Genomic DNA, 12,456 nt, shown 5'->3' on the forward strand with positions numbered 1-12,456 from the left:
ACATCTCCAAGGAGAGAACCGGTTGTTTCTGTGTCTAGTTCCACCCTGTTACGAGGATAATACCATCAATAATGTAATTTAATTGCCTGGATGCTTTGACACTTGAAAAAATAAAACTTTTAGCAGGGAAGTTACTGATCAGATGAGTTTTAGTACAACAGCACTAATGACATTTAAATCAAAAAAGCAGAATAATGACTTTTGTCATTCAAAACTAATGTTTTAAGCATTAGGGGAAGAGGGTGACTCATCTATGTATTTGTATTGTCAATAAAATATTCAACTCCATTCGTTTGCTACCAACCTTAGCCGATCTAATGCTATTTGGTTTGTATATTGCTTCTAACAGTGAAACCCTTAAAAAAGGTGACTTGTATATAAGGCCCTACTTGAAGTTAGAAAACACATGAGTAAATTTTCAAATTTTGCCTTTAGGATTTGTTGTCAAGGATCAAATTTTACCACGGATTAATTGCTTGTGCTCTGTTGTTACATAATTGCTAATGAACTATAACTTGTAAATTTGTGTTTTTGCATATATTTAGATCAAGGAATTTTCTTCAGTCCTTAGAACCTATAGGAGGGAAAATCGATAATAATGTTAGGACAGCGTAACATAGACTTTTCTTTTAATCTGTAATTCTAGGACGACATAGACAGCCTAAACCCAGTTCTCAGGGATAACCCGCAACTTCAGGAAGAAGTCAAAGTCTGGGTAAAGGAACAAAAGGTTCAGGAGATTTTTATGCAAGGTAACTATTTTGAAGTTATGCATTATTATTGATTATTTTTTGAAACTGGGCAACTTCTCGTGTTTGGTTTCAGTTGTTCAGTTATGAGCAAATAAATAGAAAGCCCAGTCTAATATTTTGAGTTATACAGTCCAGGGAAAATAATAGTAAAATTATAATAATTTCAATAGAAAGTTGATAACTTCACTAGGTTATTAACCAATTTGAGCAAACTGCCTGGCACGAAATTATAACCACACAGATGTTTTCTTGATAGGAAATTTTCCATATTTACAGAATGCTTTAGGTGTGTCCTTCCTGGAAAAGGAAGCATTGTTTGTAGTTGAGGGTTGCCCAAAGCCACAATTGATTTCCTTTGAAGAATGCTGTTGGTATCTGATAAAAGTGGCCTATTTCAGTTTGCCTTCTTCAGCCATGACCATAATTCTAGTCTTGGGGTTTTTTTTCTTTTTTTAGTAAGTTAAAACCAGTGAGGTGCTATAATTCTTAGCGATCATGTTTTCTGTCAGTGAAACCATTATGTAAATGTAATTAAGCTTTTTTGTGAAATTGAATTGAAATTGGGACAGTATGGCATGAAATATTGATATATTGAATATGCATAAAAATTTTTGTTAAATTCCCATATTTATTTCAACCATCAACTTCATGCCACTTAAGCATTAATAGAGACAATCCCAAAGTTGTGTATTGTTTTGCTTTGTATGTGGATATTTATAACAGTTCATCATCTGCTTATTAAATTCTTAGGCTAAATATTTTTTGAACTTTTAATATGGAGAATTTGAAGCATAATGTGGAAATGGAATATTTCCTCAAACTTCCAGGTGCCTATCTCTAAATCCAAACAAGTATAAAACCTTGGCAGTTTCTGCCACATCCATACTCCCATTTATTTTTATCAAATTTCAGACATCACTGTATGTATCCATTTTTAAAGCCATTATACCAATATTATTCCCCACCCCCACTCCCTGCAAAAATGTCAGTCCCTTAATATCAGGCTCAGATTTCCATTTGTCTCATAAGTGTCTTAAATGATTTTTAACAGAATTGATTGATTAATAAATCAGGAGATCCAAAAAATGCCCACAATCTAATTGGTTAATGTGCCCTGTATTATGTCCCCCCCACCACCTTTTTTTTCCTTGAAATTTATTGAAGAAACCAGGCTAATATTTTTAATGACTTTTCGTTTCCTTATAATATTCTTAAAAGATGAAAATATTAAAACAATATAGTTCCCATCCATTTTATGCAGAATTACATGAAGCTAACTCCAAATTGTGTTTGGGTATGGGGAAAATGCAGTGAAATGGTGTGCTAATGGGAATTGAAAATTGGTCATTATTTGGAGTTATTCTGTAAGCTTTTTCTATATTCAGGAAAAAAAATAATTAGGAGTCTTAATCTTTAGGAGTTAAAAAAAAGTAGAGTTTGTATAATCAGTTATGGCTATGAATATATTTAATTCCAGGACATATGGGATGCTTTCTAGAGATGTGTTAGTTGGTTTATAAGCTGATATTGGCATAATTTTTTTAATGGCAAATATTAAACCATTAATCAGTATGTTAAATGTCTTATAAGTGTAGAAGAAAACCTAGTAATCCGAAAAAAATTCAGTCCTTCTTTCACTTAAAAATTCACTTAACCTATTAACCTCACATGTTTCTCCTAAAAGGTAGTTTTTAAATGAAAATGTCTCCATTTAAGATGTCTCTTTCTTGTGTGTGTTTTTTTTAAGGTCCTTATTCCTTAAATGGTTACAGAGTGAGAGTATATAGACAAGACTCTGCCACCCAGTGGTTTACTGGCATAATTACTCATCATGATCTCTTCACTCGCACCATGATCGTTATGAATGATCAGGTAAATAGTTCATCTATTATTTTTTAAAAGAGATATTTACAATTCCAATATTCCATGTTTCCCCTAAAAATGAATCGACAGGTTGACACTAAGTAATTGTAACCTGTTTTTTTTTAGTCATATAAACCTAATAAGTTTAAATATATTGATGTTACATTGAGGTCTTTTAAGTCACAGAGAGATAATGATGCCAAATTTATTTTAAGACTAATTAAATTAGTCCCGAAGTAGAAACATCATACTTTTTTTAATTGACTAGATCTTTTTTTAAATCCTTAGGTCAGCTAAAATTTTTTTCTTAAAAGTCAGCTTTACTTTTCTCTCTCCAGGAGTAAAAATATTTTCCAAATTTTTTTTACTAACGAAAACTTTAATGTACACCGTAGTTCTTTTCACATAAAATTTCAGAGTTTGTTTGCTACCTTAAGTTTTATGGTGAGTATTAAGGATACAGATTTCATATGCAATTTTAAATAACAGTCCGAAAGTCTGGATTGCAAATCTTTTAAAGCTGTAGTTTGCTTTCCTAAAAAAACAAAAGATATTTACATCTTCCTATCTATATAGATTGTAGATGGAATCTGAATAAATGAAAGCCCTTTTATAAACAATTCAAATACTCTGGTTAAAATTTTAGTCAAGGTGACAAACTTTGACCTTTAAGTGAAGCGCAAAATGGCCTTTAGTTTTTAAAATGTTCTTTAACCTGTTTTTAAAAATTATAATCAGTGTTATTTACACATTTTTTGTCTTTTTCTTCCTAAGCTCTACGTTCTTAGTTTTATTTTATAGCTGTTTTTTGAAAATTATTTTTTATTTTTAAAATACATGTTATGACTTGGGGTTATTCTCATCCTTATTTATCAAGTTGTACTTGAATTAATATATATTTGCTTTTTAATTTTTGGTTAGCAGATGAAACAGTGAGTTTCAGAAGGTTGAAAAGGTAAATTTATCTTTAATGATTATTAAAATTGATTTAAGTATGGTAATATGTTATAAGTTAAGGTTTCCAAACTGATTTCAAGATATTTCTACTCAAGTAAAGAATATGTACCTAATATCACATCAGCTAGCTGATTGGATTTAATTTTTGTTCTTGTTGTGTGTCATTGATTAGGTACTAGAACCTCAGAATGTCGATCCTTCTATGGTTCAAATGACCTTTCTAGATGATGTTGTTCACTCTTTGTTAAAAGGTGAAAATACTGGCATTACATCACGGCGAAGGTCTCGTGCCAGTCAAAATAGCAACGCTGTTCACGTATGTATGTTGTTAGTTCTAGATTATAGTAAATTTTTTTCTCTTAGATTACTTAGGATTAGTTAAACAAATCATTGTTAATCGGTTATTTTTAGGGTCATTATACACGTGCCCAAGCAAATAGTCCCAGACCAGCAATGAACTCCCAAGCTGCTGTACCAAAACAGAATACACACCAGCAACAGCAACAAAGAAATACCCGTCCAAATAAGAGGAAGGGCTCAGAGAGCAGTGTACCAGATGAAGAGAAGATGAAGGAGGAAAAATATGATTATATAACACGAGGAGGTAGGACCTTTTTTTTTTCTTTTTTTATGGGAATGAGAACAAATAAAAATACGTTTAAAATATACTTATTTAATATTAATATTAAAAAACTTTTTTTTAAATCTTACAGAAAATCCTAAAGGTAAAAACAAACAGTTGATGAACAAAAGAAGGAAACCTGAGGAAGATGAAAAGAAACTAAATATGAAAAGACTACGAACCGACAATGTTTCAGACTTTTCTGAGAGCAGTGACTCAGAGAATTCAAATAAGAAAATAATTAGTTCCTCAGAGCAGAAGCTAGAGAATGAGTTGAAAAATAAAAACACTTCAAAGATAAATGGAGGAGGAAAATCCCAGAATAATGAGAAGACAGGAGAGGAGAAACTGATAGATAGCCAGACTCCCTGGGATCAAACAGAAGGAGATAAAAAACATGAAGAAGCAGAGAAGCAGAAGTCTGTTGACTCTCAGCTACAAGAAAAAATGATTATCCATTCATCAGAGCAGGCCACACTTCATAATCATAATCCTAACGATTTACTTCTTAAGGAATGCAATATGGAAAAAACACATACAGTGGAATTATTACCGAAGGAGAAGTTTGTGTCCAGACCACCCACACCAAAATGTGTTATTGATATTACAAATGACACTAATTCTGAAAAGATGGCTCAGGAAACGTCAAGTACTTTTGGCCTTCAGACACTTCAAAAAATGGATCCTAATGTTAGTGATTCAAAACATTCAGTTGCAAATGCAAAATATTTGGAAACAGCAAAACAAGATTCTGATCAGACCTGGGTCAGTGATGTAGTTAAAGTAGATTTAACCCAATCAAATATTAGGAACGCTTCTTCGGGAAATGATCATCTTAATATGGAAAAAGAAAAAAATCAGTATATCTCATACACCTCTTCTCTAAGTGTGGTTTCTGTGACGGAAGATAAGCTGTGTAAGCGAAGTCCACCTCCAGAAGCTATAAAACCTAAACTTAATACTTCAGTAGAAGCTCACAAGACAAAATCCAATCCCTCACCTGAAGTCGTTAAACCTAAAATTACCCATTCTCCTGATTCTATAAAGTCTAAGGCCACTTACATGAACAGCCAAACTGCTGGTGAAAGAAGACTGGCAAATAAGATAGAACATGAATTATCAAGATGCAGTTTTCATCCAGTTCCTCCTCCTAGAAGCAGTACTTTGGAAACTACAAAGAGCCCTCTTATCATTGATAAAAATGAGCATTTCACAGTTTATAGAGATCCTGCACTCATTGGGTCAGAAACAGGAGCTAATCACATCTCACCTTTCTTAAACCAGCATCATTTTCCTCTTCATTCTTCATCCCATAGAACTTGTTTAAATCCAGGTACCCATCACCCTGCCTTAACTCCTGCACCCCATTTATTGGCTGGATCATCCAGTCAGACTCCATTGCCTACCATTAATACTCACCCCCTCACTAGTGGTCCACACCATTCTGTTCATCACCCTCATTTACTTCCTACTGTGTTACCTGGAGTGCCTACTGCCTCCTTACTTGGTGGCCACCCACGACTAGAGACTGCTCATGCCAGCAGCTTAAGCCACTTAGCACTAGCGCACCAGCAACAGCAACAGTTGTTACAGCATCAGTCACCACATCTTCTTGGACAAGCCCATCCTTCTGCTTCATATAATCAGCTTGGTCTTTATCCAATTATTTGGCAATATCCAAATGGAGCACATGCATACTCAGGACTTGGTCTACCTTCTTCTAAGTGGGTTCACCCAGAAAATGCAGTTAATGCTGAATCTTCATTAAGGAGGGTAAGTTACACTGTCGTTTAATATCCTGTAAACCTTTTTGATTTCTACGTATAAAATGTTAGAATTTTTCACTTATTTTTTTCTAATTAAAATGAAACTTTTAATGCTTAGTAACTTTTGAGTCCTGGAAGCTAAAATCTCAGAAAAGCCTATTTATTTTAAAAAGCCAATTTAAATTAGTAAAACTTCTTAGATTATTTCCAATACACCTGTTACGAAGAATGAATATCTTCATAACTATCTATAATATATATCCATAATTGTTTTGCTCAGCTAAATTCCTAGAAGTGAAGTTTCTAGATTAAAATTTATATAAAATTATAAGGCTTTTAATATCTATTATCAAGTTATTCTTTAAAAGACATTGTTATATTCCCCGGCTTGGTACATTGTATTAATGGTATATTACAAACTATGACTCTGATTCCCATTATTCTCTTCTTAAGGGTGCTAAGATTGGAGGGTTCGATACTTAGGAATAAAGTTGGGGCTTAGATTCTCTCTACTTAACAGTATTGTTGAATGTGGTGGTGTAGAGCTCTTATTTTTTCATGGGCTGTGTGGTTTTCCTAGCCACATTGCATACTAAGAAATTGTTGTTGAAGGCATTAGCAACCCCAATATAAAAAATGGGAGAATGGATATTCCTGTTAAATTTCATGTGACAACTTACTTCTTGGGGCAGCGCAAGATGCTCTTCAAGAATCACCCAGAATCCACCTACTTACCTATTTATGTTTTGTTTTGTTTTAAAAAAACTTAACGTTAAATTTACCATCCTAGCCATTTTTAAATGTTTAGTACTGTTAAGGATGTTCACATTTTGCAACAGATCGTTAGAACTTTTTCATCTTGCAGAACTGAAACTTTATTTTCTTTAAATACTAATTTCCTTCCCTCTTCCCCCAGTCCTTGGCAACCGTGTTTCAGCTTTCTGTTTCTGGTTTCCCACTGCTTTAGATACTTCATTTGTCCTTTTGTGACTTTTTTCATGCCTCAAAGTTCATCTGTTATAGCATGTAACAGGATTTCCTTTTTTTTTTTTTTTTTTAAGCTCTGTTAATATTCCATTGTATGTATATACCACATTTTCTTTAGACATTATTTGTTCATGGACTTTTGGGTTATATCCACCCCTTGGCTGTCGCGAATATACTGTAATGAACATAGGTATTTTCTATGTCTTTCTCAAGTTGGGCACAATCCACAGTAGATATGTTGGAGGTAGCAATTTGGAAGATAATACTAGTTGACCTTCTCATTTATTTCAGGGACAATACTCTTAGAGGTATGTTAGTGCCAATAAATGCAAGGCTTGTGTTCCTCATGCCAAAGTTTGTCAGAGTAGCTGTTATATTCTGGGTAGCAGTGATGACATAGACTGTGGTTGTTAATCTTTCCTTGATTCTCAGGTTGTAATAGTTGACCTCTGTGGTAAGAGGCATCAAGGTTTGTGGTGCAAGACAGACTAGCAACAACTTTGAAGGGTATTTCTGAGGCTTATTCCCATGTCAGACATCAACTCCTTTTGGCTCCACTATCATATGAGCTTTGGCCTTCTTTAGCGATGTCACCAGTGAACTCCAGAATTGATTCTTCACCAGTATCCCCACATTTGATGTTGGCAGGTTCTCAGTTCTAGAAGAATTGTGCTTGCTTCCCATTCCCATTCTTGATGGCGCCATTAAACTTGCATTGAAAAAGTTTTTATTTTTGATGATAAAAATTGGCAAATGAACTTGAATATAATTTCTTTTTCTGGTAAAATGTATTTTAGGAATAACAAATTATGTTTTCCTATTAGCCTTATACACTCTAGATAGAATCTCAAAATTAGATAGTTACGTTCTCTGTAATTACTTAGACATTAAAGGCAATGATCTCAAGATCTGCATTTAGTAAAATAATTCCTGCAGAGTATTAATTTAATGCTGATTAATTTTTGACATCATATGGAAATATCCATATAATTATGTTGGTTATTTATTTGTCTATTTCTCATAAGATACATTTAGAAAAAGTTACATGCTTCATAAATATACTGCTATTAAAGTCCTACTATGATATTGATTAGCTTTTTCTAGTAACTGAAGTCTGATTTTCTTTTTTAAATAGAATTCTCCCAGCCCTTGGTTACATCAGCCCACCCCTGTGACCTCAGCAGATGGTATTGGGTTACTTAGTCACATTCCTGTCAGACCTTCCAGTGCAGAGCCTCATCGGCCTCTTAAAATTACAGCGCATTCCAGTCCACCATTGACAAAAAGTTTAGTAGATCACCATAAAGAGTAAGTTCACCAGTGCTGAAAATTTACAGATACCTTCTCTTTTATATACTTTTCAAATTCACTTTCTGAGCAGGTAATTTTAAGTTAATAAATGTCTTAAAACTAGGCTTTGAATAAGTACTATTTTCTGTTTTAATAGACCTTCTAATTTACTCAATAATATTAGAGCACATGCAAAGTTGTATTTTACTTTCATGATAGAACAGTATTGCATAGAAGCTATCTTTGTATCATGTAAGAAAAAATGGTTACAGAAACCTTTGTGTATTTTCTTTACAGAGAATTGGAAAGGAAAGTTTTTATTGAACCAATACGTTCTGTTGCATCCACGTCGGCAAAAAATGACCTAGATCTGAATAGGTCACAGACTGGAAAAGATGGTCTCTTGCATAGGCATTTTGTTGATCCTATGATGAATCAATTACAGAGGCCACCTCAGGAGAGCGGAGAGAGATTAAACAAATATAAGGAGGAACACCGTCGAATCCTTCAAGAAAGTATTGATGTTGCTCCATTTACAACTAAAATCAAGGGTCTTGAGGGTGAGAGAGAGAATTATTCCAGAGTAGCCTTGACGTCTTCTAGCCCTAAAAGCCATGTCCTCAAACAAGACAAAGATGTAGAATGCTCAGTATCAGACCTTTATAAAATAAAGCACTCAATTCCTCAGAGTTTGCCCCAAAGTAACTATTTCACTACATTGTCTAATAGTGTGGTCAACGAACCACCAAGGTCATATCCTTCCAAAGAAGTTTCAAATATTTACACAGAAAAACAGAATAGTACCCTTGCAGCAGCAGCTAATTCTCAAACTCTGACTTCATTTATATCATCTCTTTCAAAGCCTCCACCTTTGATTAAACACCAACCAGAAAGTGAAGTTTTAGTAAGCAAAATACCAGAACATCTTCCCCATCAAATTGCTTCTCACCCAATAACAACATTCAGAAATGATTGTAGGAGTCCTACCCATTTGACAGTTTCTTCTACAAATACCCTCCGGAGTATGCCTGCTTTACATAGAGCACCAGTATTTCACCCACCAATTCATCACAGCCTGGAAAGAAAGGAAAGCAGCTATAGTAGCCTTTCCCCTCCAACTTTAACTCCAGTGATGCCTGTAAATGCTGGTGGGAAAGTTCAAGAATCACAAAAGCCTCCAACTCTAATTCCTGAGCCAAAAGACTCTCAGACAAATTTTAAGAGTTCTTCTAAACAAAGTTTGACAGAAATGTGGAAATCTAATAATAACTTCAGCAAAGAGAAAGCTGAATGGCATGTAGAGAAAAGCAGCGGAAAGTCACAGGCTGCTATGGCATCTGTCATTGTACGTCCACCTTCTAGTACAAAACTTGATAGTGTGCCAGCAATGCAGTCAGCTTCCAAAGATCGAGTTAGTGAAAGATCTTCAACTGGGACAAATCAAACAGATTGCCTCAAACCAGCAGAAGCTGGAGAGACTGGAAGAATCATTCTGCCAAGTGTGAATTCAGACAGTGCTCACATAAAATCTGAAAAAAACTTTCAGACGATTTCACAGGGCACTGTTCCCAGTTCAGTTGTGTCTGCTGTAAATACATTGTGTAATACCAAAATGGATATATTCACATCTGCTGCCACTACCACCAGTGTTTCCAGCTGGGGTGGTTCCGAAATAATTTACTCTTTATCAAATACCATTTTGGCCTCTAAATCCTTAGACTGCACCTCTTCAAAAAGTGTCAGTCATTCAGTAGCGCAAACACAAGAATGCAGGGTCAGCAGCACAGCTCCAGTTACACCAGCCAGTAGTACAACAGGAAGTGCTGTTCAGCCCAGCTCTGGGTTCTCAGGCACAACTGATTTTATTCATTTAAAAAAGCACAAGGCAGCATTGGCTGCAGCTCAGTATAAAAGCAGTAATGTTAGTGAGATTGAGCCTAATACTGTGAAAAATCAGACATCTTCAGCCGCCCTTCTCTTGGATAGCACTGTCGTCTGTAGTACAATAAACAAAGCGAACACTGTAGGAAATGGGCAAGCATCCCAGACAAGTCAACCAAACTACCATACTAAACTGAAAAAAGCCTGGCTTACTAGACATTCAGAAGAAGATAAAAATACTAATAAAATGGAAAATTCAGGGAATTCTGTTTCAGAAATTATTAAGCCATGTTCTGTCAATTTAATAGCCTCTACATCTAATGATATACAAAATAATGTAGATAGTAAGATCATAGTTGATAAATATGTAAAAGATGATAAAGTTAATAGGAGAAAAGCCAAAAGAACTTATGAATCTGGCTCTGAAAGTGGAGATTCAGATGAAAGTGAAAGCAAGTCAGAGCAAAGGACTAAAAGGCAACCTAAGCCAACTTATAAAAAGAAGCAAAATGACTTGCAGAAGAGAAAAGGCGAAACAGAAGAAGATTTAAAACCCAATGGGGTTCTCAGCAGGAGCGCCAAAGAAAAAAGTAAATTGAAGTTGCAGAGCAACAGTAATAGTGGTAAGTAAATTTATTGCTCTTTTTTTTTTTATCTCAGGTAAAATGAGCTGTATGTTGCAATAATGATGCGGTTTTCTAAAGATTAGTGAGCTTAAAGACATCTTTTGAGTTTATTTGTATGCTTCAGCATAATGTATGTGCCCATTTACCTCATTTGTGTATTTCACAAGTACCCTGTAAGAGGAAATGAGAGGAGATGTATCTCTTTTTAAAAGACGTCTAGAAATATCTTTACCTAGCATTCATATTGGGAAAAACCCAATGTGTAGTTAAGTAGTTACTCAAATTTTTGATCATTTCTGAAACATGTTTAAAATGCAGTTAGAGCTATCACACCAAAAATGGATTTCTAATATTTACTATGACAAGATATAGTTGAAAAAGAACTCCTATTCACATATACTTCTTTAAGCCACGTATTTAGCAGAGAATTACTTCCAAGTAGTGTGGATATGGCCTATGTCTCATCCTTGTGACAAAATTGAAAGCTTATTGGAATTATCTTCTATTTAATAATGTTACTCATTCAAGAAGTCCTTAACAATGAGTAAAAGTTAAACAGAAATAGAAGCGGGGTGGTCATGGTTTTGTATTTTCATGTTTATATTCAAGAAGAACATCCATGATAAGTAAAAGTTTCAAAACTGATAATTATATTTCATTTGTGGCTAGAGCAGGGCAAATAAGTGATATTTGCCAGTAATATTCATTACGAAGTGTTTCTATATGTTTTTACCCTAGAAGTAGATTTTCTCAGTTTGCCTATTTCTTTTTAGGTATGTTGCACAATGCAGAAAGCACTTAATAGTTTCACTATATTCATGTATTCATTCACATAAAATATGTGAAATATCTGTGACAATGTGGACATTCAAGAAGTACTTTCACAAGCATTTGGATGCTTGAAGGCTCTTATTTGGGCCTTTTCAGTGAATGAGGTTTTCCCATATGCCTGTTTGAAAACCAGAGGCAAAGTGAAGGAAAGAAAAATAGGAGGATGGAATCATAGAAAAGGACAGTCAGAAAGTGAAAGAATGAAGGAAAACAAGTTCAACTAGATACAGAGGCTGAGAGACTGAAATACAAAAATATAATCAGAAGAAAGAGAAGGAGATTGACAATGAAGAATACATGCCATTTATTTGAGTATTGAACTGTATACAGTGTTGCTTTTTCTTTCTCACTTGTTCTACTTTCTCAATGAATTCTTAAGAGGCTTACTGTGGTCCAGAATTGTTTCTCTTGACCTTCACATACATTTCTTTTGTTTGGGTATTTAAATACTAAATACTTGAGTTAAACTTTCAGAAAACAAAGATAGAAACCTTCCAGTTTTTAACACTTAGGAAACTCTTATGAAGTTAAATTTATAAAATTAATTTTTAATGAATTACATAGTCTGTTTTCATTTTGAGATTGAATGTACAAGTTCCCATATCAGTTCTAAGACAAAAACTGAAATCGGCACCGTGCCACCCCCCACCTCAATTTGTTATGCTTCATCAAATCTTCCCTACTAAGTGCTGACATCATAGAGGCTACAATAAGTCCCAGTTATTCCTAAGTCCAAAATAATATTAAGTGACTGTTAAATGCCATCTATTACTTATGGGCAGAATTGACTTGCTGGTACTGTTCTGTACTATCTAGGAAACTTCTCTAAATGGGGAGTTAATAAATAAATCTAATTTCTAAACCTAGTAGATTATCTACTT

General features: G+C 34.3%; 1 protein-coding gene across 10 annotated transcripts in view; it reads left to right on the forward strand.

The window, feature by feature from the left end:
• The window catches only part of JMJD1C (jumonji domain containing 1C), a 291,466-nt gene that overhangs the window by 246,140 nt on the left and 32,870 nt on the right, over window positions 1-12,456 (forward strand). For 5 of the 10 annotated variants that reach the window (XM_016159168.2, XM_016159167.2, XM_016159163.2 and 2 more), the window contains 7 exons: window positions 647-752; window positions 2,500-2,624; window positions 3,745-3,888; window positions 3,984-4,176; window positions 4,286-5,967; window positions 8,083-8,255; window positions 8,535-10,741. In XM_016159168.2, coding sequence (XP_016014654.2) covers window positions 746-752; window positions 2,500-2,624; window positions 3,745-3,888; window positions 3,984-4,176; window positions 4,286-5,967; window positions 8,083-8,255; window positions 8,535-10,741 — 4,531 coding nt within the window. In that variant the 5' untranslated portion in view covers window positions 647-745. Of the gene's footprint in view, window positions 1-10; window positions 74-646; window positions 753-2,499; window positions 2,625-3,744; window positions 3,893-3,983; window positions 4,177-4,285; window positions 5,968-8,082; window positions 8,256-8,534; window positions 10,742-12,456 lie in introns of those variants that run through there. The other 5 variants (XM_016159170.2, XM_016159169.2, XM_016159172.2 and 2 more) reach the window with 4 other exon arrangements.

This window comes from Rousettus aegyptiacus, unplaced genomic scaffold (assembly GCF_014176215.1).
Source record: "Rousettus aegyptiacus isolate mRouAeg1 unplaced genomic scaffold, mRouAeg1.p scaffold_m13_p_6, whole genome shotgun sequence".
Lineage (NCBI taxonomy): Eukaryota > Metazoa > Chordata > Mammalia > Chiroptera > Pteropodidae > Rousettus > Rousettus aegyptiacus.